At 47.4% G+C, this 26518-nt stretch overlaps 1 protein-coding gene across 6 annotated transcripts in view; it reads right to left on the minus strand.

The window, feature by feature from the left end:
* Positions 1–17166: 17166 nt before the first annotated feature.
* SYT6 (synaptotagmin 6) overlaps positions 17167–26518 on the minus strand; it is a 66352-nt gene continuing 57000 nt past the window's right edge. For 4 of the 6 annotated variants that reach the window (XM_027973430.3, XM_042252895.2, XM_042252885.1 and 1 more), the window contains exons 5-7: positions 25895–26066; positions 24558–24708; positions 17167–18784 (exon numbers count right to left, since the gene is read on the minus strand). In XM_027973430.3, the coding sequence (XP_027829231.1) occupies positions 18713–18784; positions 24558–24708; positions 25895–26066 (395 nt within the window). In that variant the 3' untranslated portion in view covers positions 17167–18712. The remainder of the gene's footprint in view (positions 18785–24557; positions 24709–25894; positions 26067–26518) is intronic. The other 2 variants (XM_042252888.1, XM_042252897.2) reach the window with 1 other exon arrangement.

Consider the following 26518-nt stretch of genomic DNA (forward strand, 5'->3'; position numbering starts at 1 on the left):
CGAGGGTAAGCAAGCAGTCTTTGAGACAGCCTACTGATACTCCCTGACTCTGGATGAGGAGCAGAGAGTGACTTCACCTTGTTTCTGATGAGGAGATGTATGATTTGTAGCTGTAAATGTGATCAAGTTAGATGACAGCAGCTTTGAAAATGTTTGAATAGGGGAAAGATTCTGTGTGCCAGGCAGGCAAGCATGAGGATGAAATTGACAGGCCTTTGTTATTTGTCCTGTCCAGTGATGCTGGAAGGGACAGCTCTATCTGTCCCATGATCTCCTCTCTCTATAGTGTCTCAGCTCCTGGCCCTGTGAGGGACACCTAACCTCGGCAGCCAGTCCTGTGACACGGGATTGAATGGATATGCTTATTCAAGTAGACTCTCCTAACACTTGAACAAGGATTCATGGACTCTATTGCCCTCCAGCATGGGCTCTGGAGTTGGGTCCTGCACTCTTGGGGGTTAATGAGTGGGCAGAGAAAGGTGAGGGGGTATCAGATGATAACAGAATAGACCCTGGAGAGTGGGAGACAGAATTGCTGCTTCTGTTCCTAATGGGTTCCTCCTGACTTCAATTCCAGATCTTCACATTTCTGACAATGTTTTATTTTCTATCATGGGAATTCACTGGCTTTCTGCTTCCTTAAAGTAAATTCTAAACTGTAACAAATCTAGACTTTGGGAGACAGATCTGGGTGGAGATGTGATTTTCAGGCCCTCCACATTTCTGTGGAACCAAGACTTGGTGAGAGATGAAACCATCTAAGAAAGGCATAGAGGGAAACAGAAAATGTTGCTATTTGGATCATTTTAAATACTTTACTTGCTGTTAAAGACACTAGCGCAGAGGTTAAGAATCTCCCTGCCAGTGCAGGAGACGTAAGAAACTCGGGTTCAGGCCCTGGGTTGGGAAGATTCCCTGGAGAAGGGCGTGGCAACCCAGTCCAGTATTTTTGCCTGGAGAATCCCATGGACAGAGGAGCCTGGCAGGCTACAGTCCATGGAGCCACAAAGAGTTGGACATGACTTTGAGACTGAGCAGGTACACACGCAAGTGCTTGTGTATATTGCTTTACTTTCCCTTCTAAACAATTCTGAGATAGCTATTAGTATTAACCGAGTTTTGCAAATAAGGAAAGGTGATAATAAGGGTTGAATCACTTTGCTCAGGTCACACAGCCTATAGCAATAGCAGTGGTGGGCCCTGTCTTCTGACTGATCTGATTTTAATACCCCATTAGGATCAGATAGGGATCCACAGAGCCAAGCTATTTGGTCTGGGCTGGAATCCAGGGGAATCATTCTCCCCTGAGGTGGGTTCCACTGTTCACCTGCTCTTTGCAGAGAAGCTGCTAAGACAGTAAATGAAATAAGGGATGTTTGTCGCTGGAGCCCCTCGTTTCCCTTTGTAGGTTTCCTCCTCCTTGGTCCCCATGAGCAGCCTGCTGCTCTCTAGGACCTTTGAGGAAGACCACTGATGCCCCATCGAAGGAGGAGGGAGGGGCCTGTGCTCCAACGTTGTCCCTCCCTGGGACCAAAGCCGAGTCTCTAGTGTCTTCTGCACCGGCAGACAGATTCTTGACCTCTGCACTAGTGTCTTTAACAGCAAGTAAAGTATTTAAAATGATCCAAATAGCAACATTTTCTGTTTCCCTGTATACCTTTCTTAGTTGCTTAGGACTTCACCCTTTCACTTCAGGGGGTGCAGGTTGGATCCCTGGTTAGGGAACTAAAATCCCACTTGCCCCACAGCCAAAAAAAAACCACAAACCCCCCAAACCCAACAAACTTATCCTTCCCAAGGTCAATTCCCAGTCTCTCGGAGCTGTGTTTAATGCCCTCACATTTTACTAGTTGGGGGTAGGTAGTGCGGAGAGGTAGAAAATGGTGGTTTTTTTTTGGACAAAGGGTTAGTTTGGGAAATCCTGAGTTAAATAGACACAGGGAGATTTCTTAACCACACTTCTCAGAGTGTCAAATGTGTTAATGTGCATCTCCCCAAGGGGCATATTACGGGAAGAATTTCCTAAACCTACTTGACCGCAGGACACTCCAGAATGTGGTTGTTTTCTAGTGGGGGAGGAGAGAAAGATACTGTGGAGGAATGTGTGTGCTGTGCTCAGTCGATTAGTCGTATCCGACTCTGCGACTCCATAGACTGCAGCAGGCCAGGCTCCTCTGTCCATGGGATTCTCCAGGCAAGGATACTGGAGTGGATTGCCATTTCCTCCTCCAGGGGATCTTCCTGACCCGGGGATAGACCCCAAGTCTCCTGCATTGGCAGGCAGATTCTTTACCACTGAGCCATGTGGAGATGGGACACCTCAAATTCTCCTCCAAGGTAAGCAAGCACCAGTCTCTATTTGCAAACTACTGGCCTTGACCAGCAGTCTCCCGACTGCAGTGTGTATTTGTGTCTATACACTCATTCAGGCAGACAGAATTCCTGATTATCAGCTCAAAGGCAGGAACCAGATTGATTTTTATCGCTTAGCTCTTAAGGTCTTCCATCCCCTAATATTTGCTTGGGTCCCCTTGAGGACTCAGTGTGCACTCTCTATTAAATAAGCCAAAGCCTGCTTCACAGGGTGTGGGTGTGAGCGGTTCTGGCTGGTTGGATTGGAGCAGGGCAGGGCAGAAGATCTTTTCATTCTAAAAAGGCCTGGAAGGAGACCAGGCAAGGTAAGAGGACACCTTGAGCCTTGCCGCTGGCCCTGACCCCTTAGGGGTCCTTTCTTCGGTCTGCCCTACCTACTGAGGATGAGTTGGGAGGAGCCTTGCAGGAAACTGCTCTCAAACTGACACCCTCTGTTTATTTTTGCACCCCTAATTACCCTTTCAACTTGCTCTGGTTTATTTTTAGAGGTTTCCCATCCACCTCATTAACAGTTGGTAAAAGCTCCTGTCTCATATTTCTACCGTTTATACCCTTAATTAAACACCGTGGCCTTTGTTATCTCTGAATACCCGCCTTGTTAGAATTTAAATGGGATGACTCCTAGCTATGGCCTTACTGATTTTAAGCATTCCCTCCCCTTCCTACAACCCTTTTGTGTGCCCCCTGGGGTTGTCTAGAGCCCTATCTCCCCAGGGTTCTCTCTGTTCCCTTTGGTTATTCTTTTTCATAATCAAGGACTGACCTTGTAAAAGCAGAAGGCTTGAGATTCTGGATGCTCTGTTTTGTGTTTACCTTTTGTTAATTTTTTTGTGGGGGCATCCTTAGCCTCCTTCTTCCACCCTCATCTAAATTATGAGGAAAGAGGTTGGTTGGGATTTTTTCAAGCTTTGCCATCCAATGTGTAAACAAAACAGCTGATGCTTAATTAAATGCACACCAGGACTCAGACCCCTGATCTTACACCTGCTGATCCTCTCATCTCATCAGAAAAGTGCTGCCTAATTACCTTCTCCTGCGGCCTAGTTTACATTCAGACCTTAGTGGGACAGGCCAAAGTATTAAATGCATCTATCATCAGAGGCAGGGCTTCCCAGGTGGCGCTAGTGGTTAAGCATCCACCTGCAGGAGACTTCAGAGATGTGGGTTCAATCCCTGGCTGGGGAAGATCCCCTGGAGAAAGAAATGGCAATCCACTGCAGTAATCTTGCCTGGAGAATCCCATGGAAAGAGGGAGCCTGGTGGGCTACACTCCATGGGGTCACAAAGAGTTGGACACGACTGAAGCGACTCAGCACACACACACTTCATCAGAGGAATCAACCCCAGGGATCGCTTTGCAGAGGAAAGAAGGCTGGTGTGGGGCAGATGGAGCACTTTCAGTCTGGCGGTGGCACGGGTCCAGGTTTCCAGGGAGGAAAGGAAGATACTTCCTGGGAGGTGCCGGGGGGCCTGTCGAGGAGCTGCACTTTGGGTAGGGCAAGCAGTCGGTAGTCTGTCTTTCGTGGCTTAGGCCCAGTTTGCCTTGTGGACCTCACAGCCTCCCCAGCAAGAGATAAACCAGTCATCTGTGTTGAAGTTTCAGGGGTATAGGCTGTGGTGGCCCCCTCATTCGCTAGAAGCAGGAGAGAACAGTTAGGGTCAGACTTGCCCAGGTTTTATTTTTATTTTTCTGTTTTTCTGGCTGTGCCATGTGACATGCAGGATCTTAATTCCTTGACCAGGGTTCGAACCAGCGCCCCCTGCAGTGGAAGTGCAGCATCTTAATCTGGGACCACCAGAGAAGTCCCTTTTCCAGGTTTTATCCTCAGTTACCCTTGGCCTTGGGCAAGTGACTTTACTTCTCTTGTTTCCTAATCTGTATAGAGAGGTAATACTAATAATACCTACCTCATCAGATTGATATAAGATTTAATCAGGAAATGCATGTAAAGTAACTGGCTTGATGACTCATCCATCATAATCAATTAACAGGTAATAACTGCCAGTGTTTGGCCATATGGTCCTAATTGGCCTCTCTGGACCATAGGAGTAGTAGGAATACTTAGAGAACCTTCCAAAGACATATTCTCTTTAGCCTGTTTCTCCCAGAGAAGACCCTGTGTTCTCTTGATGGTGTAGAATAATTCTGGGTCATGTTAATGATGTTGATTTCAGTCTGAGGAGAAGTCATCTACTCGTTCACTCACATCCCAACTTTTCCAAGAGACATTTATCAAGCATCTACTATGCAAAGCACAGTGAAGACATCAGCTCTCAAGCAGCCTCTGCTCTGACGGGAAGACCCTAACTATGACGTACATCAGAATGAAATGTGATCTAGAAAGGAGATACACTAACCTTAGAGGAACAGGAAAAAGGAACTGTTCATTTTGATCTGGGAGGTACAGAACTCAGGGAATATGGGGGAGAGACATTTGAACAGCAACATAAGGGACAAGAAAGGTTTCAAGACAAAGGAAGAATGGAAGAAGACTCCAGGATGAGGGAATAGCATTAACAAAGTCATGGAGAAGTGGAGATCCATAGCGTGCATGGAGAGAGGGGTACACGGTGCTAGACTTGAATGCCCAGGAAGGGAGTCTGAAGGATCAGGGTGGGGGTGTGCAGACAAACAGAAATGACTGTGACAGAATGTGACATTTATTTCGGTGAGATGGCTAGCTGGGTCTGTGTGACAATAACTTGGGTGCCAGTATTTCACCACCAGGAAACCCCTTTCATTAATTTACCTCCGTATATCTCACAGTTTGATTTCAGCCACTTACCAAATTATATTTATTAATAGTTCATGAGGCTATATTGAGATAAGTGTGCAGTTTCTAGTAGTTCCTTTAAATACTGAAGACCCATAAATAATCTGAAAGTGCCGGGTTGGGAACTGAGGGCATCAAGAGAGTTCAGAGAACAGAGATCTGCAGACCCCCTGGTAAAGGTCTGCAGTCTCCTGGGCCAGTGTCGGGGCAGGGGGGGCCTGAGCTAAGGCAGGCCTGCAGAAAGATGGCACAGGTGGGAGGCAGTCTGTGGGTACAGTGAACAGGGCATGTGAGTAATTGGGGCCGAGGGGAGGGAGGAATATAAATTCAGAGACTAGAGGCCTGGGCTTGAGACTATCAGTGGTGTATTAATCAAGGGAGTGGGCCCAGGAGCCCTAGAGGCTGGGAGGGAGGAGGGTCAGTGGAGAGAGGGAAGCAGACTGTAGGTTCCTAAGTCATCCACATGGAGTTCTCCAGCAGGAAGTTGGGAGCTTGGGAGGTATTGCAAGACTTTTTCTCATGGGCAGAAAAACTGGGGCTCTATTGCCCTCCCATCCTCAGGCTCAATGCGCAGTACTAGGGGGTGGGACTAGCGCCCTCCTGGACAGACCTCCACCTCATCTCTTACCGTCTGCTCCAATCAGTCCCTGATCACAGAGTCTACTCCCCCAAATTCTCCTGCATCGTCCCTAGGCATCTGGACCATGCTGCTGACTGTGTGAGTGCGTGCTAAGGCGCTTCAGTCATGTCCAACTCTTTGCGACCCCCTGGACTGTAGCCCTCCAGGCTCCTCTGTCCATGGGATTCTCTAGGCAAGAATACTAGAGTAGGTTGCCACGCCCTCCTCCAGGGGATCTTCCTGATCCAGGGATCGAACCTGCATCTCATGTCTCCTGCATTGGCAGATGGATTCTTTACCACTAGCACCACCTGCGAAACCCATGTTGTTGACTATCAGAAGGCCAAGACTGGATTAGGAAGCGAGGTGGATGGAGGGGCTCTGGACAGCACTCTGCCACCACTTCCTGTGTCCACGCCCAGCTTGCAGTCAGCCTAGTCTAGTTCTCAGTCATGTCCAGCCTCTGCTTTTGCTCTGCAGTGACAGAGCGGGGGTGTGAAATGGGAAGAGGATAGTTTGCCCTCAGTAGTTATGCCTGAGCTGCGGTATTGGTGGTGGTGGGGATGGTTGGGGGGGGGGGGGACCTTCAGGGCACAGGGCAGTTTCCAGAGTGGATGCCATTGCTGCTAATTCCCCTTCCTGGTCAGGTAGCAGTGTGCTGCCCATGGGACTGCCAGATAGATCCTGGGTTGGGGGGCATAATCCCACCCCAAGACTGTCCATGAACTCAGCCCTCTGTGACTGCCTGCCGGGAATCCAGGAATTCAGAGCACAGTCACCCTATGAGCTGGGTCTGGGTCAGGGTTTCCTTGGTTAGGAACAACTGTCCGACTTCAGGTAAAGCCAGTCTCTAATTCTGGGACCAAATAGTCCTCCATGCATGGGCCTGGACTTCACTGGCATCAGATCCATCTGCCAGCTTGTTGAAAAACAGATTCCTAGGCTCCACCCCAGGCCTAGTGCATCAGAATCCCTGTGGTAGTGATTTACATTTTAAACAAAGTTTCCAGGTGGCTTGAATGCACAGTAAAGTTTGGGGGTTGTTGCTGGAGACCATCCTCATTACCATGACTCTTGATTTTTCATAGACCTTTCCTGAAGCACAGGCTTGTGTTCTGATATGGGTACTCGACTCTAGCCCTGGCTCATAAGCCCTCTCGCTCTGGCAGTAGGTGTTTCCTCTCTGGCAGGCCTACCACGATGGGGCACCAGGACATGCCAGGGAGCAGGGGAAGCTGTAGTGACCGCCCTCGTCACCGATGGAGGGAGAGTTGGGAGCCAAGGATTAAACCAATGGGCCAATGCTAGAGTTCACGGAAAGCCAAGGGAGAAGTTTGTTTTGGGAAATACTGGGTTTAGGCTGCAGCTGGACGTCAAAGGCCTTGTCTCTGGCAGGCGGCAGTTTGGGCCTGGTGGGTGTTGGCAGCTCAGACCACCACCCACATCTGCACAGAGACAGTAGGTGGCGTGGAGGTGGTGATGGGTGAAATCGTCCAGGGAGAGGGCAGAGAGCTGGAGAGAGGCCAAGCGCTGGGCCTGGGGGCCTTCTTAGTTCTAGGGGTGTAGGTATGGGTCGGGATGGATGCAACACAGCATCCCGTGAAGGAGACCAGAGTCAGGCAAGGAGAGAACCTCTAGAAGGGAGGGCTGATTACGCAGGAAACACTCCATCCGGGAGCCACAGAGATGGAGTGGGAACATTTACTTTAATAAGCCATTGGCTTTGTGTCCTGGCGAGGAGACAGTGGAGGCGAGTGTTCGTGAGCTTTGGCTCTGCTCTGGGTGGGGGTACGCCTGGGCGGTGGAGCACCTGTGCGTTTGGCTCTCCTTAGGGGCTGGCATGGACTCTCCCACTGCCCGGCTGCAAACCAGGCGGTAGCCCCTCCTCTGGCATGTCCCCGTGTTCTCCCTGCGTAGCTGGGCTTGGTCAGGCCTGAGCTGTTCTCCTATGATCATCCTGTGCTGGTTCTCCCTGCCCTGCCCCACAGGAGGCCTAGAACAGCCTGGCCCTTCTCTGCTCTTCCAGCCAGAAGCTGTACTGTGCTAAATGAGCTGGAGTTGCTGGAACTTTCCAGGACTGCCTAGGCCACTTAAACTTCCAGGTCGGTTGAAGACCAGCCAATTTTCCACTTGGATTTGAGTTGCCCCTCCTCTGCACCTAGGTGCCTGGGGAGGCTGAAGAGACTGGCCACTCAGCTGTGGCTGAAAGCAAGGAGGCTCACTCCAGGGGGCAGGCGTGGAGGTGGGGAGGAAAACCGATCGGTGCTGCTTGGTTTCACGTTTTTCTCCCCAAAGTGAAAATCCAGCTGGCTCATTCCCCTCCGTTTGCCTCTGAAGCTGTATCTGGTATTTATAGAGGACTGAACCAAGGGCCAATCAGCTCGGAATGGAAATTCCTGAGCCTGGAGTTCTCTGGAGCAAGCGGGCTCTTGGCTTTCTCTCTTCTTGGAGTTCAGCTAAGGTTTTCTCTTGAAAACTTTGAAGTTTGAGAAGTTTGAGGAGGTACGGATGGGGGATGGACATGAAAACACACACTGACTGTCTTTCTCTGGGTGTGGATGCCTGGTGTGTTTTTTTAGAGTTGATGGCCCGAAGGTGGGTGAAGGGTCAGGGGAACAGAGAGTGGATTACTGGGGGCCCCCAGGGAAGCAGCTGTGGCACCTGGCTCTCTGGGGGGTGACGGGCATTGTCTTCTCTTCCAGCCTCTTGAATCTCCCACTTCTGACATTACCTGCCCCTGTGGACCTACTACTGGGCATCAACCAGAATTGGTTGTTGTTAGCATGAGCCTTCCAGAAGCAAGGAAAAAAAAAAAACAAAACTGTGAGAGATTTGACATTTAAAAAGACAGCTGGAATGAGTGAGATATTGACTGACACATTCATTAAATGTCACCACTTTTGTTTCTTTTCAACATTCAGTGCTTAACGTATTCTAAATTAATTACATAGCCACTTGATTTATTCCTTACCTCCCCCCTCCCTGCCCCCTCTGACCCTCTCCAGGCTGAAGAGCCACACAGAGGCTTAGGCCCTTTGTTCTCAAGTCACCCAGTTGCGAAAGAAACAGGCCTTCACTGCAATAAGCTCTATTGCAATAAGCTCTTAGGGTGCAGATTTGAGGCAGAGCCTGACCACTGTCATCAAAGCAACTATGCCCAGTTGTATAAATGAGGGAAATGAGGCTCAGAGAGGTTCTGTGATCCACTCAGGGTTGACTGGAGAAGTTTAAGAAGCTTAATACAGGACAATGCAGATCTTTTGCTTCTAGGCTCTTAGGTTTTCCAGATGTATTGGAGTCATAGATGAATCCATCCTCACTTGGCAGCTCTGGCAGGAAACAGGTAGCTGCTGGGATTAAAAGACTAGAGAATGTAGTTCTACCCCCACCCCGATTTCATTGCTGGGGAGAGAGCCCCTGGGAGCATCAGGGCAGCTCCAGGTTTGAGACCAGAGGTTACGGGAAGAACTTCTCTGCATAGTAAGTCACTCATATTTGGATCATCTGGGAAAGAAAGTTCCTGGTAATTGAAGGAAGGCAGTGTCTGAAGCTCGTCTGGCTTTTTGATTTCACAATCCATTTTAACTGCAGTGTGTCATTGTCAGTAATTTCTCCATGGAGATGAAAGACCATGGCATAAAGGGCCATAGCCCTTTCAACCATGATTAGCAAGTCCTCTGTCATCTCAGGGACTCACATTTCTAAAAACACTTAGAATTTCTAGCCACGGGTTTTCTTCCCTTATTGCTCCACAGCTGAAAGTGTCCCCACAAACCTGACTCAGGCACAGACTGCAAGGTGAAGTCACAGAGAAAAGAATCGCTACATGTCTCAGGATGCCTGAGGCTCCTGCCCACACTGGCGTGCTGTGTCTCTCTGGATAATCCCTGATGCATCACCAAACCTCCCCAATCTGTGCAGAAAAAAAGAGGCACCTCAGGGGAAAGAGTCACAGAGCTCCCCACCCCTCCCTCCCCAGTACTAATTTACCGCAAGCTAGTCATCCTCAGCTGAGATCCCTACAGGAGGAGGCTCACTGCTCTGGTTCTGAAAGGAAAGAGATGCCAGAGGACATCTCGCATGCCTGAGTCTGCAGGCTTCCTCTGAATTCTTCATCCTGTAACATGCAGTTCATCATCAGTTTCCCTTTTCATCATTTAATGGCGCGGGCTTTGTTGGGAGCGGCACAGCATAGTGATGAGCCCTTTCCAGCAGAGCTGCTGAAGTACAGCCTTCACTCTTCCTTGCATTGTCCAACCTGGAATATGTTTATGGCTGACTGGCTGGAGCTGGGTGTGATGGGCAGACTCCCCAGGTCTTTGGCTGTCTCTGGAGGAGTAACTGATATAGGGAATCAGATTGGTATGTGTGACTGGGGGTGCACGAAGAGGCTATTGTAGGGCTCTCTCCAGAGAGGATGAGGCTGAAGTCTCAAAGGGTACATTCTGGGGTGCATCATGAAGGGGATATGCACAAATGGCTGGGTTAGGCAATCCTTCTCTGTCGTTGTTCAGTCACTACGTTGTGTCCGATTCTTCACGACCCCATGGACTGCAGCACGCCAGGCGTCCCTGTCCCTCACCATCTCCTGATCTCTGGTTTATCTCTAGCATTGCCTTGACCAAATGGTAATTTTCTATTTATCTGTGTCCTCCTCTGAATTGTGAGCTTCTTGAAGAGCTATGTTAGAATGCAGCTTGGCATGATGTTTAAGCATGTGAACTCTGGAATTTAGATATCTTGGTTCAGTTGTGTGACCTTGGGCTAGTTTCTTTTCTTTTTTTTTTTTTTTATTGAAGGATAATTGCTTTTCAGAATTTTGTTGTTTTCTGTCAAACCTCAACATGAATCAGCCATAGGAATACATATATCCCCTCCGTTTTGAACCTCCCTCCCATCTCAAGTTTCTTAATCGCTTAGGGCTAGAAGAAAAATTAAGTGATATAATGGATATAAAGCCCTTAGAACAGTGTCTGGCATATAGGAAATGCTTCGTGCTTGTTAGCTATTATTAATTTGTGTGCCTTCAGCCCTAGTGAGTTACCTGATACATTCTATGTACTCAACATGTGTTCATTGAGTGAATACCTACGTTCATGCAGAAAGAGATGAGTCTTCATTCATGCGAATGAGTCCAGCTGAAGCTCTTGTGTCTTCAGGGACTGAAAAGGGCAGGAAGGAGAAAATTGGGCTATAGGGCTGAAGTGGGTCGGCATGCTGAGAGCTGGGTCAGGGCATTGAGAGTTATGGGACATGACTTCTACAGAAACTCATCAAGAATTGAGTTTAGTGTAAAAGGTCTAGCTAGCTGACCTGACCTCCGTAACTGGGTCCAGCACCAAGTAGTACAACAGCACCGCTTATCACAACTACTGCTTATCAGTTGAAACCCCAGATGTAAGGATGAATTTGTGGACAGATTGTCAGCAAATGGCACTTGTGGGTGATTATAGTGTCCTTAAGAGTTGGATCCATATCAATACTACTCTAAGCACTCTGCAGAGTCAATCAATGCGTAACCCCCATCGAGGTCCCAATGATTTGTTGTTGTTGTGTTTTTCAGAAATAGATTCATCCTAAAATTCATATAGAATCACAAGGGACCCCAAAGAGCTAACAGAATATTAAAAAAGAACAAACTTGGAGAATTTATACTTCCCGACTTTAAAACTTAGTACTTTAAGCTATAGTAATCAAAATGATGTGATACTGCCTAAAAGACAGAAATAAAGGCCAGTGAAGCAGAACAGAGAGCCCTGAAATAAACCATTACACATACAGTCAAATGGGCAAGGTTGCCAAGATCATTCAATAGGGAGAAGACAGTCTCGGCAAACGAGGTAAGAAAAACAGGATATTCACATGGTAAAAGAATAAAGTTGGGCCCTTACCTCACAGCCTACACAAAATTTAACTCTAAATGGGCCAAAGACCTAAGAATAAGAACTAAAACTATAAGACTCTTAGAAGAAAACACTGGGGGAAATCATAGTGGTATTAGATTTGGCAGTGATTTCTTGAATACGACCCCAGAAGCACAGGTAACAGAAGAAAAAATAGACAAGTTGGACATCAAAATTAAAACCTTTTGTTCATCAAAAGGACGTGATCAACAGAGTAAAAAGACAGCCCACAGAAAGGGAGACAATATTTGCAAATCATAAGTCTGATAAGGGATTAATATATTGAATACATAAAGAACTCTTCAAACTTAACAATAACAACAGCAGAAATTCAAAAGTAACCAAAGGACCTGAATAGACATTTTTCCAATGAAGAAATACAGCCAGCCAATAAGCACTTGAAAAGACACTCAACATCACTAATCATTAGGAAAATGCAAATCAAAACCACAAGATACCGCTTCATATCTATTAGGATGCCTAACGTAAAAAAAAAAAAAATCAAAAGATAACAAGTACTGGTGATGATATAGAGAAATTGGAATTTTTGTGCTTGTATAAAATGGTGCAGCTGCTATGGAAAACATTATGATGGTTCCTCAAAATATTAAAAATAGAATTTATCAAGGTTCAGCAATTCCACTTCTGGGTATATGCCTCCTCAAAATTGAAATCATGAAGAGATACTTGTGTACCTGTACTCATAGCAGCATTATTCCAAGAGCAAATGGTGAGAAGTCCACTATGGATGAATGGAAAACAGAATGTGGTACATACACACAATGGACTATTACTTAGCCTTAAAAAGGAAGGAAATTCTGACACGTAACATGGATGAACCTTCAAGACATTATGCTTAGTGAAATAATCCAGACACAAAAGAATAAACATCATATGGTTCCACTCTTATGAGGTGCCTAGAGTAGTCAAGTTTACAAACAGAAATCAGAATTATGACTGCCAGGGGCTGGAGAGAGGAGGAAATGGCGGCTGCTGAATAACGGGTAAAGAGTTTCAGTTTTGCAAGACGAAAAAGTTCTATGGGTGGATGCTAACGATACTGCACAAAAATGTGAATTTCTTTAAAGCCACTAAGATGTACGCTTAAATATGGTTAAAATGGTAAATTTTATGATATGTATATTTTCAGTTCAGTTCAGTCGCTCAGTCGTGTCCGACTCTGCGACCGCATGAATCGCAGCACACCAGGCCTCCCTGTCCATCACCAACTCCCGGAGTTTACCCAAACTCATGTGTATCGAGTCAGTGATGCCATCCAGCCATCTCATCCTCTGTCGTCCCCTTCTCCTCCTGCCCCCAATCCCTCCCAGCATCAGGGTCTTTTCTAATGAGTCAACTTTTCACATGAGGTGGCCAAAGTATTGGAGTTTCAGCCTCAGCATCAGTCCTGCCAATGAATACCCAGGACTGACTTCACTACAATTTTTTTTAAAAGGCAAGAGCATAGCTGAGGTGGGGAAAAAGGATAGGGTGAAAATAGATGGGTGTCAAGTTACATTAAAGCATTTTGGATTAATTTGTTGTGAAGAATCATTTTATGAAGCCCTTGATTGATGTTTTTGTTCATTAACATTTTCATTGATCAGCTTCGCTTGGGCACACCTCCATTATTATTCACATCTCTTCATTCTCCTTGACCTCTAAATGTTAATGGGTCCTGAAGAACCTCTCTATAAGACTCTCCTTTGCTGCTTGTATCGGCATGGCAGCGTCAGCCTTCTGTTTTCACATCTCATTTTGGTGTGTAAGCTTTCTATAACATCCATGCCTGACCTCTCTGCCAAGCTACATGTTGACTGAAGCTGTCTGCTAGACAGTCCTCCAGCATCTCAAACTCAGGTGGGCTCAAACTGGACTCATCAGTTTATCCCTTGTTCTGCTGAGTTTCTGGTTTCCATGGAAGGTGCCATCATTTTTCTGGTGCCTCAAGTGTTAAGACCAACAACTTTGAATCCCGTGTCCCTCTCCCTTCTTTCAGATCTGCTCAGCTATCAGCATCGTGGTGTTTTCTATCTGTGAGCATCACATCCTGCACAGGTGCCCTTGTTTCCCTGCACTGCCTATGCTAGCCCAGCCCTAGGCCCACTCGTGAGTCTCTCCCTGTGGGCCTGCCACATCCGTGCTGGGGGTGCAGCTGTGACCTAGCCAGAGGAAAGCCAGGGAGAGGCCAATCTTGTTCCCTCAGTAGAAGTTCAGATACTTGGATAGGGCTTACTCCAAACAGGAGCAGAGCAGGACATGGGACAAATTGTGAAGTCCCAAGTGGCTTGTTGGAGAAGGAAATGGCAACTCACTCCAATACTCTTGCCTGGGAAATTGCATGGACAGAAGAGCCTGGTGGGCTATAGTCGGTGGGGTCGCAAAGAGCTGGACATGACTGAGTGACTAAGCTGCATGGCTTGTGGCTGAGTAATAACCTTAGGAGGTGAGGCTGGGGAAGTGGATGAGGTGTGACAGTTAGATGAGATGAGACAGTTGGACCAAGTCTCAGATTCAGGCGAGTCTTGAAGTTCCAGGTGATCAGCCCTTTTGGGAGCAGAAGTCAAGCCTGAAATGGAGAGGGGAGGAGCAGCAGGTCCATTTCCCAGGGGAGGCGGCTGGCAAGAACTAGGCAAGGGCCAGGGCAGGGGAAAGAAGTACTCCTTGGGAGAGCAGTCTAGCATCCTGCCTGGGCAGACAGTGCATGCAAGGCGGGCGTTGTGTTCGGGGGCTCCTTGTCTCCCCTAGATGCAGGCTGTGTGGCAGTCCTGGGAATTCCACTGCTCTGGGTCTTTACCTGTATAGACTCCTGAGTCTGGAATGTGCCTCCTCCTCACAACTTCCACATCTGCGGGTCCTACCCTTCCTAGGTCAAGGGCGCCTCATTCCTTGAGCTGTCACTCAGTCTGCAGAGCTATGTTATTCCTTTTTGTACTTCCGTAGTCTTTTATTTCACCTCCCTTCCTGTACTGACCACTTTCTACTTTGGACTAAGAGTTACTTATGTTATCAACTTACTGGGCTAGAAATTTTTTTGTGGGCAAGATTTAAGTCTGAGGCTAGCACAGTTGTGTGGCCCAACATACATCTGCAAGACTCGAGGTACAGTTCTTGATTTCATGCAAAAATGAATAGACTACAGTTTCCCTTTTTTAGTGTCTCTGAATCAGTCCTTCAGTAGCTGTCACCCTTCATGGGTCTGCGAAGTTCACTGTGGTCTTCCCACGTGCTGATGATCAAATATTTCTACTTCCTCTTCCTCTGGTTGCTTGAACCCCTTATGTTTTGGAGGCCACACGAATAGTTCTGGGCAATGAACTGTGAAGGACAGTGATGTGTTCCTTTTAAGCCAGAGCACTGAACCCAGGATGAGACCCTTCCGCACGCTCTTTATCCTAAGGCGTGGCATCTGGCACTGTCTAAGGCATTGGCTGCTTTGTTACCCTGAGTTCCCCTGAATCAATCCCATGAACAGAACCTCTGTGATGAACATTAAGCTCGAATGAGAAACAAGCCTTTGTTGTTTGCAGTCGCTGAAATATGAAGGCTGTTACTATTGCATAACCCAGCCCAGCCAGCCCAACCCGTTTCCCCTGATGGTTGATTTGCTCTAGATGTGACTAGCACATCATCAGATGCCAGTGGCTGGCGGGTGATCTGATGGGGAGGCAGAAGCAAGAGGAAGCTGCCTCTTTGGGCAGCAGAGTGCTTCTCTCAGCAGTTCAGCTCCCTTGGTGGCATCTCACTGTGGAGTGCCAGTAATTTAGATGCAGATGTGCAGGAAGGGAGAGAACTTTCCACTCTATGGGCTGCTTTCTAAATTAATTAAAAGCTGGGGGTGAGCAGAGAGGCTATTCCATTAAGTTTTTTTTTTTTTTTCTTTTTTAATTTTGAGTCTGCAACAGGATTTTCTCATCAAGTATTGCCAAGTAGACAAAAGCATCACACTTTCCCGACATGAGTGTGTGATCCACTTCCCTGGAGAAGCTTCAGCATCTGGAGGGGCTGCTTGTTGAGCCAAAGAGCTGAGGAAACAGCAGAGCCCCGTGTACCAAATGCTCTGTGAGCTACAAGTCTGACAAAACTCCAGGTGGATTCCAGCCTTCGGGGCATGCAGGTATTCCTCGGGCAGAATAAAAAACAAACAAGTCCTTTGCTGTACCTTGACTGAAGGGAAGTGGGTTACCTATGTGAAACAGAGATTAAAAGTAAAAGCTTTGCAGTATCCTGTATGTGTGCTGACTACTAAACCTCAGGAATGTACAATGACAAGAGAAATGGGCAAGAGAGAGAGATTTAATTGAATAAAAACTCCAGGCTGTGACAGGGGTGGGAAGACACAAAGCAGTAATTAACAATAATTTTTTAAATGACGATGCAATTAATTAACATCCTGAGGATAAGGGGAGAGGAGGGGAGAGGCATTCTTCAGCCTGGAAATACTGCTCAATAAAAGGAACTTTGCATTTAAAGGGCTTCCCTGATAGCTCAGTTGGTAAAGAATCTGCCTGCAATGCAGGAGACCCCAGTTCGATTCCTGGGTCAGGAAGATCCCCTGGAGAAGGGATAGGCTACCCACTCGTGTTCTTCGGCTTCCTTTGTGGCTCAACTGGTAAAGAATTCACCTGCAACTCGGGAGACCTGGATTTGATCCCTAGGTTGGGAAGATCTCCTGGAGAAGGGAAAGGCTACCCACTCCAGTATTACGGCCTGGAGAATTCCATGGACTGTATAGTTCATGGGGTAAAGAGTCGGACATAACTGACTTTCACTTTCACTTTTGCATTAAAAAAAAAATACTGATATGCAAAAGGCCCTGGTTATCATGACTTTGGGGCTTCCCAGGTAGCGCTAGTGGTAAAGAACTGCCTGCCAGTGCAGGAGATGAGGGTTCAATCCCTGGGTTGGGAAGATTCCTGGAGGAGGGCATGACAACCCACTCCAGTGTTCTTGCCTGATTCACACTGATCACACTCCCTTCTCCAAGAAGGAACTGCTCTAAGGCAGCATCCTCAGCTGCCTCCACAGTTGCATGTGCATTTTGAGCTCACTTCTAGAAGGACCCCCTCACATAAATTTCTGGGCTCCTAACCTAGGCAGCCCACTGCCCCATTCATAGTTGCAGAACTTGCAGCATCTGCCTAATGATTGAAATGGCCATCTTGATGGGATCATTCTAGAGTCAAGAATGAAGCTCATGTTGGAAGTCTTTTCATGACTTTGAGTTTTTCCTCACTGTCAAGAGAATCCAGCTGCAAGATGACTTGACTGAGAAGGCCTATCAATCACAAGACATTTGGGGAGAAAACTTGTCTTTAAATCAGTGCCACATTAGCCCCAGCCTAAAGCTCAGTACAGGGTGAATTCTGGGTTTATCTACATTTTTAAAGCTGAAAACCTCTTTTGCCACAATATCTTGTTACCTCCTGCCCAATTTGGTCATCTTGAGGATTAGAAGACACTACTCAAAGTTATATCAACACAGAAATCCGATAACTTGACTTAAAACAAGGGTAGCTTTATTGAGTTGCTGCTCCTAAAGCATGTGCCACATATAAAGAGTAAGACACAAGGTGTGTGAACAGTTTTTACATTCTTGACCTTCCATGGTTGAAAGAAGCACTTCTTCAGCAGACCTGCCTCTTGCAAGTTACACACACGGCTCTAGAAACTGGCATTTCTGAGCTCTACACAGAAGTGAAGACCCACCCGCGCATTTACCAGACTGATGGAGCAAATCAACCTAGTTCTAGGGGGTTGGTGGGAAGGCCACTAATTAACTCAACAGAAATGTACAATTACAATACAGAATAGTCCAAACATACTTTTTTCCTAAACTGAATTTTACCTACAGTAGAGATTTAAAGAAAAAAAAAAATCCTTCACTACCACTGAAACAAACAAACGAACACTGAAATACTTAATAATTTCTATAACTAAAGTTTAAGATGAACATTGTCCCAGAGTCAAGGCGGCTGAAATAGACTTAAGCTGACTTGGTTTCAATCAAGAAGGTACTCTTCATAGAAAGATACACTCCACCTATCACTTGGATTTCAAAACTCCCCATTCAGAAAAGAACATTTTATGTAGGTTTTTCTTTGACCTGTTTAGGCATTTTAAACAGCTGCTTGATACTTCATGGAATTAGAAAGCTATGTATAACGCAGAAATCATTCCAGAACATATGTGCTTCCTCTTTTTTTTTTTTTTTTAACAACGAAGGTTATTTTTGAGAACAAAGATTCTGTTTTCAGACAAACGTGGTCATTAACTGTGGTGTGCCAGAAAACATATGGCATGTTTTGTTTCCGCAGAACCGTTCCTAATGAAAGCGACTCAGCTCCCATGAGGGATCAAGTCATGTTCAATTCAGGAGGAAAGTTCACAAGGACGGGGAGCCAGGAGCCCTGCACGACCAGCCAGTCGAAGGCTCACAGACAGCTCTGAGTGCTCGCGATTTCAACATGGGGCCAGGAGTCTGCACCTTGGTTTATGTCACATCAGCAAAGAGCTTCTAAGAGTCATAAATCACTTTTGTAAAGGCTCTTGGCCAGATCTGCAGCTTCCTGTGGGCCACTGAACAAAGCAGCCATTGCTCATCCTTCTCCTCCAGGGTTATGGAGCTCAGTGGAGACACAAAATTTCAGAAATTCAGACCACCTTCCCACCAAAGACAACTATTACAAAATTTCAGAAATTCAGACCACCCTCCCACCAACGACGACTATTTTACATTGTATTTAATAGAACCAACACCTGGGCTCTCCCCTCTTTGTTTTTCTCTTCTTTTCTTCCTGACAGCAGATCCATAAAAAGTGAAAGAACCATGAAAACATCACCTTGAGAGACAGAAAAGACTAAGACAGCTCTGACCACACAAGTGTCTCGGCCTTGACTGACATGGGGCAGCTAAGACTCTGAAGTGAGAGGCGTGCTGCCCCTGCTGCCACTGAGGCACAACACTGTGTCTAGACTGTTGAACAAGTGCAAAAAGAACGCTGCTGAGTCTCGTTTGTGTCACCTGGCCACCACTGTGCAGCTCATGGTGTCGGAGGTGGTTTCGGAGACGGGCACGAACTCTCGCTGTCGAAGCTGGCGGCTCGGCCTTGCCACTGCGAAGAGGGGGAGAAAGCACTTAGCCAATGCCAAGGGAATGTGCATCTCAACTTGCCAAACTCATCTGGCCCATGCACTGAATCCACTTTTCTCCAGCTTTTTGTAAGCTTTTGTGAATTTTGCTGTTAGCCATGCAAAAACAAGGAAAACAGCTTTAGGTCAAGGGGATGAATTGGAAGATTGGGATTGACATATACACACTATTGATATTGTATAAAACAGACAAATAATGAGAACCTATTGTATAGCCCAGGGAACTCTACTGAGTCTTCTGTGGTGACCTAAATGGGAAGGAAATCCAAAAAAGAGATTGTGTATACATATTGCTGATTCACTCTTCTGTACTTAATACAAAAAGCTACTATACCTCAATAAAAATAAAAATTAAAAAAAAAAAGAAAGAAAACGGCCTGAAGACCTGATTTTTAAAAAGACTTGCTGTAGAGATAATGAAAGCTCTCTTTAGCGTGTGGAGTGTGTGTGTGTGTGTGTTAATGAGGTGCTATGATGGGACCATTTCTGAATGCTTCAGCCATTTTTCACACTGAAAATCAGATTTTGTTAGCAGCAGAAGAGGCCGTCTGCAGAGTGTGCCCTTACTGCCAAGAAGCCGCAATCATGAATTATTAGCAATTTGTCTGGGAGCTGTTAGTACAGCTAAAACTCTGATCTTGTTCAGCGCCGGCCTCTCCTCTTCAGCCTCCGTGCTTCCTGGGGGGCTTTACACTCGACTTGTGAAGGGAGGCAGGAGGAGATGGCAGCTCCCGCCCTTTCGGGCACCCCCACGTTTTCCCCTCTTACTGTCCTGTCTCACAGGCTGCCATCCCTCAGCCCAATTCTCACCCCTCTGTGAAGACGGTGATATAATGAGGCGTAATGGAGGGAAGAGGACTGAGAGTGGATGACCCACACTCGGTCACTGAACCCTTCTTCACACTTCAAAGCCAGGCAGAGCTGGAGCAATGCTTTCTGGGCAAGGATCTGACCCTGTGAATATTCTAGACCTGCTGCATAACTTCAAAGTGAGTCAGTGTCCACTGCATACTCCATCCTTTCTGGGAGCAGAGGAGACACAGGACAAGGCTCCAGGGAGAGAAGTTAGGCAGGTGGGTGAGATGGGTTTCTGTCTTTCTTTTCTTTCCAGCTGTACCATGTGGCATGCAAGATCTTAGTTCCCTGACTGGGGATTGAACCTGTGGCCCCTGTAGTGGGAGATCAGAGTCTTCAGCACTGGACCACCTGGGAAGTCCTGAGACGGCCTTTCTGAACCTGAAGCTCAGCCCCTTCTGCTTCTCTCGGACTTTCTGGGTCTCCATGAGGAGTAACAGGGCTGAGAAGTGGACTATGCCTTTGTGCAGTGTGTAGGGGTGGAATGGAGAAGGACAAGGTCCCGCCTCCAACCCCCACCTCACAACACAGCCTTTCTAGACAGAGTTGAGCCACTTGAGAATCAGACCATCCCAGCCAGCATCTCCCGTGGGAGCCCACAACATGGAGTTGAGACCCAGGCCTATTGATCACCTTCATGTTCCCAGATTGAAGGAAGTCCCCAGGCTCAGTTCTTCATGGTCCTTTGTACCCCTGGACAGACCAACCTGCAGATCTTTACAACTAACCAAAAAAGGCTGGTCTGGAGGTATTGACGACCACCATTACGTGACCTGAGCCCGAGCTATCTTAGCATACGGGACCCGGAGACCGGCTGGGAGATGGCCCTGGCTCTTTTGTTCTTGCAGATAAGAAAACAAAGATGCAGAGGAAGCCAGCAGAGCCAGTCAGGAGCAGAGCTGGGGTCTGAAATCAGGGCTACACTCAGTGTTCCCTCCACTCCATCCTGCAGCCGCCTTCCCAGCTGGACACACCAGGAGAAGGAGACACACGATGGAATAAGAAGCCTAACCTCTTTGGGTCCACACCAGGTACTTACTCCTAACTCCAGGTGGCAGTCTCTCTGCTTGCAGCATCCACGTGAATGAAATCACAACCGAGGGTTTCCCTGGTGAAATATTTTAGATAAATAAATGCCTGGTTGTTGAGCCCACTGTGACTTCTGACTCAAGAATTCTTAACCAGAAGGTGCCAAAAGATGGTTACCAATGCTTTCATTGAATAGACCTTCATTTTAGAAGTTCTACTTTTTTCTGTTACAACCTTTAACGTCACTTTTAACGTCAGTGAAAGGTACACTGCAATTAATGGCTTCTCCCCTGGGTAAGCATGCCACTTAAACAACCTGATGGACAGGCCAGTCCACAGGAGAAAAAGCGAAATGGCCACATGGAGTACTTCTTTTTCCCTTTACATAATAGCTCAAAGAGAAGTCACACAGAGCATAATTGTTTATCCAGAGCAAATGAAGAAGGCACACTGGCTCCCCTGCCAGCCTCTGATTTTTCCTAGGAAGATAAACAGGGAGGAGATGGGGTTCACGGACAATGGAAAGGTGAATGATTCCTGGCAGGCTTATTGTGGCGGCTCTGAAATAGCAGAGAACTGGTCCCCAGCACACCAAGGAAGGTGATTAGTCCAGGGTGGCTGTGGTCCAGTGAGATCTTTTATTGTTCTGAAATGGGTCAGGTTCCAACAGATAGGTCCCATCCCTGGCAGGCGGTTTGGATTTGTCCCTTCATAGTAAAACGCCTTGGAGAAGATGGCTGGCCAACCTGGGCTCTGTATGTGGTGACAGCGATGACACGCAGCATTGGGCAGGAGTGCTGAGAGGCGAGCGGCCACAGTCACTGCAGGGGAAAGGTTGTTCGCTGCAGCTTAATCAATTTTTATTCATGAAAAATAATCCCAGCAGGGAAAAATACCTTTTCAGTTAATTTGTTCCCTCAACCTGATTATAAAACCCCAAACAAGTAAGTAGGGTGCCCTCTGTTCTCGTTAATAAAAAAAGTAATGATCACAGAGCTTGAAACCCCTCTAAGAATGGTGTAATATAAATACAGCGCTTTCTAGATATGATGCCATTCATCTTCCTGGGGGTGGGAGAATAAGATTTTGTTTTTTTTTAAAATGTATGACACAAACAGGAGAAACAAGTTCCAGGAGCCAGGTTCTTGCTCACTGTCCAGAACAGGACCAAAAAGGAGACAGGATGTAAACTCTAAGGATGATTGAGATGATAAATATTCAAGTACAATGCATCACATGAACACAAAAAAGGCTTGCTTTATATTATCCTGGTGGGCTTTCAGACGCATCTTTATAAAGGTACTTCAACTGTAGGGGCTAAAAGCACAGGCACGCATTTTTATACATTTGTACTGAAGAAATCCTAAGTTGCCAAGATGAATGCCATTCTCAGCTTCTTCATACAGAGACATGATCAACTGAGCAGAAAACGGAAGGCTGGGGAATTGGGGAGGGGCAGTCTCGGGAACCTGGTGTGTGAGGTCAATAAAAAATTAAACCCAAAGAATATGAATCAATTTATTCTCTTCGTTTTCCATATACTGTTGCTTTCCCTTTGCTGTCTCATCAAATATTCATTTTCAAGGGCTTGGTTCTACTTTATCTTTCTTTTGTAGTCTGGACCAGGGAGTCAGAGTTCTCAAAGAAACAGGACTTGGAATCAATTATTTGGCTTAATTAGGTTGTATTCATTATGGAAAATGATTCTGGGGCTGAGTCCCAGCCCCACTGTACTACTCTGCACCCCAGTTCCAACTCCAGCCACCACTGGCTGGTTATTCCGGTTCATGTGGACAGACTAACCCAGTAACAGCAGTGGTTTGTTGCATCTTCAAGGTTAGAAAGGTGATACAAAATGTGGGTTCACTCTTTGCCCAGTCATTTTAGGTCAGAGTTTCTTAGAAAAGCTGAGATGGGAAAAGCTCACCTCTTCATTTTACCAACCAGGAAACTGAAGACCAGGTGGGGCCGTGAGGTGCCTGAGACCTCTCAGCTCCCGTTCCTTACCCCTGCCCCTATGCCTTCCTGAGCATTTTAGTGTACCTATTCTATCATTAAATATCTCCAAAGGATTTTAAAGGGGGAGGACAGTTGCCACGCTCCCTCCCTAGACTGAAAAAGCACTGCAGTCAGTGAGGTGCTGGCTTCCCACTGGAGGCTCACGTGTAGGTGGAGGCTGATTGTGGGTACCTTACCCACACTTTGTAGAGAGGGCCTTCTGGGAAAGCAGGAGGGCCCAACAGCTGGCCTCCCTCAATAAAGCTCCGGAGCTGTGGTAAGATCCAGGCAACCAGGAGACAGAAATGTGAGGTTTCATGCTGCTGGAGCACCGAAGAATTGATGCTTTTGAATTGTGGTGCTGGAGAAGACTATTGAGAGTCCCTTGGAGAGCAATGAGATCAAACTAGTCAATTCTAAAGGAAATCAACCCTGAATATTTATTGGAAGGACTGATGCTGAACCTCTAATACTTTGGCCACCTGATGCAAAGAGCCGACTCATTGGAAAAGACCCTGATGCTGGGAAAGACTGAAGGCAGGAGGAGAAGGGGACAACAAAGGATGAGATGGTTGGGTGGCATCACCGATTCAATGGACATGGGTTTGGGTGGGCTCCGGGAGATGGTGAGGGACAGGGAGGCCTGCAGCCCATGGGGTCGAAAAGAGTTGGGCACGACTTGACGACGGAACAACAAGTGCTGCTGGAAGCAGGCTTGACCACCCTGAGCAGGAAAGGGAGCTGGTAGCGTCTCCGGGTTTTCTGCCCACACCTTTTCTGGGTCACAGAACATGGGGAAGGAGTTACTCTGTTTTTAAGGAGACTCTGCTTTTAAGCTGAGGGGCCATGCGGTTTATTTTTTTATTAGTAGATTTTCCAGTTTTTATACAACTCTTGAGACTTCCTGGCTTGAAACCTATCGCTATTTTTTAAAATGAGTGAATGATCACCTAGCTTTCTAGGCTACGGACTCGAGCCTGGAAGACTCAAAATGAGGTTTAAAACTCTCCTCAAAGTTTTAAACTCCTGCCCAGAGGCTTCGGCCACCCCAACCCATGTCCCAGCCCATTTAAGAAAAAAAAAGGCCAAGGGATCATCGAGGTGATAAATGGCAGGATCTTAAACTGGTGGAGTTCGGTGGAGGTGGGGCAGATTGTAGGTGTCACTGGAAGGAATGTTTTCTTTGCAGTCGAGAAAGAAATAACTAGCTCAGGATTACGCAGCAAGTGGAAAAGGGCCAGGCCTGGAGCCCATTTCGGGACTTCCAGGCAGTGCTGTGTCCATTACATCTCTGTTAGGACCTGGCTGGAAAGCGGGTCCTTGAAGCCTCACTCTCTTCTCCGGCAGTGGGGAGAACCCACATTCATGAGAGCGGAGTCCTCTCGATGACCAGCTCCATCCACACGGTGAAAACCGCTGCAGGACAGCCTGGCTGGAGCCTCAGGGAACCTACTGCTTGGATGGGGTTGGGATTTTCTGCCAGGTTCTGATCTCGCTCTCCTGGGGCTCTCTCCGAAAGGGCTGACTTGGCTCAGGGGCTCTGTGAAAGCATTCCTGGCCTGGCATGGTGAGCAGCTGGCCAGGCTTCCTCCAAGTTTTTATTTTCCATTTAGAACTCAGGGTCACTTCAATATACGCCACACCAAAGCCTTGTCAAGCAGGTTCCCACCATCTTCCTCCACTTCCTTCCTGCCTGTTACACCCTGGGTGAAAAGCATGTGCCCCCCCGCACCCAGGCGAATCCACCCCCACAAAGGACCCACAAAGGCGAGGTCTCACAGCAGCCGACTGCCATTCTCTAGCCCGCGCTGCCATGCAGCAAACATGCCAAGGGCCAAGCGCGACCTCACCCACCTCTTTGAAGGATTTCTTTACCTCCACCAAGGAGTGCCAGTGTGCGATGGGCTTCCGTGGGTACGCCAGCATCTCGTTCCAGTGGTCCCTTCCCAGGCCTTCAGCGTTGATCCCCACACGACAGACTCCAATGATCTCGTTGTGACCCACTCTAAGGGAGAAACAGAGGGCCTGGCATCGGTGACCAGACATGCTCTCAGAAAGGGAGGTCCCGCAGTCTGGGCCTCAACCCCGCTGGTCTAATTCAGAGTGCTGAGCTCTTTAAACAAATGCTTGGCAGGGCCTCAGGGTGCCAGCTGCAGTGAGACATTCCCCGGCCTCCTTGGATGGACTTTGGACACAGACAGATGAGCAAAAGGTTCTAACCTTGTTTGGAATCTCAGGAATGGTGGGCAGATGGCTTGACTTTGGGGAGTGGGAGTTTAAGGCTCTTCCTTTATTAGACTCAGCGAGTGCTTGAGACATCAGTGCTATTTGGAAATAAATCAAGCTGCTCTGAGTACCATTTCTCCACACCCAGCGGCTATGATATGATTTATTCACTCAGCAAGAGCATCAATCATCACTCACTTTTGTTCACCAAGCACCTACTATGCCTTGAGAGCTTGTGCTAAAGAGCCTGGATTTAGGTTTACTGCATGTTTTTTTTTTGTTTGTTTTTTTTCCTCCTTCAAGCAAAAGTGACAACTGGAGAGAAGGAGGCACGGTGGCTGGAATAGTTGGAGAATCTGTTTGAGCCAGCCTTGACAGGAGAGCAGGATTTGAAAAGTGGAAGAGAAAAAACTCACACCAGGTGAGTGAAGTCAAGCTGGATGGATACCCTGGGTCCAGATCTGGAAGCTCTTGAGAGTTCAGGGGAAGAGGTTAGACAACAGGAGCCACTGATGGTTCTTGAGAAGGGCAAGCCCAGGAACAAAGTGATCTTTTAGGAAGGTGTGGCTGGGTTGAGGCAGGGAGTGATGACGGCAGGGGTCAGTTCGGAGGCTGCATAGACACCCCCAAGCGGGAGTGGAAGCAGCGTAGGAATGGAGAGGAGAGGGAGGGGTTCTCAAGAACAGATGCCGGAAGGAGGAACAGGAAGAGTCAGGAGTGAATGCAGGGAAACTGATGGGTGGGGAAGCCCCTGATGGCAATGAGCCCGCTGGGAAGTGAAGCTTGAGCTTCTCTGGAAATCCATGATCTTCCTCAAACTCCTGTACCTCCCTGGGTGGAGCCAGATTTGAAGCCATTGAGTGCCTGAGCCACATGAACCACAAGGTCCAAGGTCAAAGAGCCCTGTGCTATACTGGGGTGGGAGTGAGGGGCAGGGAATCATGGCCCCCTAGGACCTTACCTACCGATCATAATCCATAACGGAGATGAGCAGGCTGACTTGGTCCATGTTCTCCGGGGGAATGTCAAAGATGATGGCCTCGTTGTAGACAGGGTTGAGGGTATTCTTCTTTATGGTGGTTTTCTTTTTCTTCAGCCTCCGCCCATCACAGAGCAGGGACACTTTGACATATGGATCTGTGCCCATGGGGGCCGCAGGAAGGGAAGGGAGCGTGTTAAGCAGATGTCCTCAAGCACCACGTGTGGCAGAGGGCTGGGAGCCCCAGACCTACTGTTGTTCTCAGATGGTATCAGTGGGATGTTAAAATAATTAAACCACCTTGTATTTATGTCGCACACCTGTCTCTGCAGACACTCTGTGCTTCGTAAACAAAGAGTCTTTAGCGACCTCAGGCTTTCTAGGAGAGTGCTTAATGGACTTTCGCTAATGGGGAAGCTGGCCCCAAATCAGACAGGAAGCCTGCCCATGGGTACACAGTTCACGACCCTAAATCTCAGCTCCATGGTGGCTGGCTGGCTCCAAAGGGTGCTGAAACTGAACAAAGGCACTCTCCTCCTTTTACCTACTTGCAGGATTTTCTCTAAGGGGTTCTTGTCAGAATTAGTAACCAGAGGATAAAGTGGGTAAA

Source organism: Ovis aries, chromosome 1, assembly GCF_016772045.2.
Source record: "Ovis aries strain OAR_USU_Benz2616 breed Rambouillet chromosome 1, ARS-UI_Ramb_v3.0, whole genome shotgun sequence".
Taxonomy (NCBI): Eukaryota; Metazoa; Chordata; class Mammalia; order Artiodactyla; family Bovidae; genus Ovis; species Ovis aries.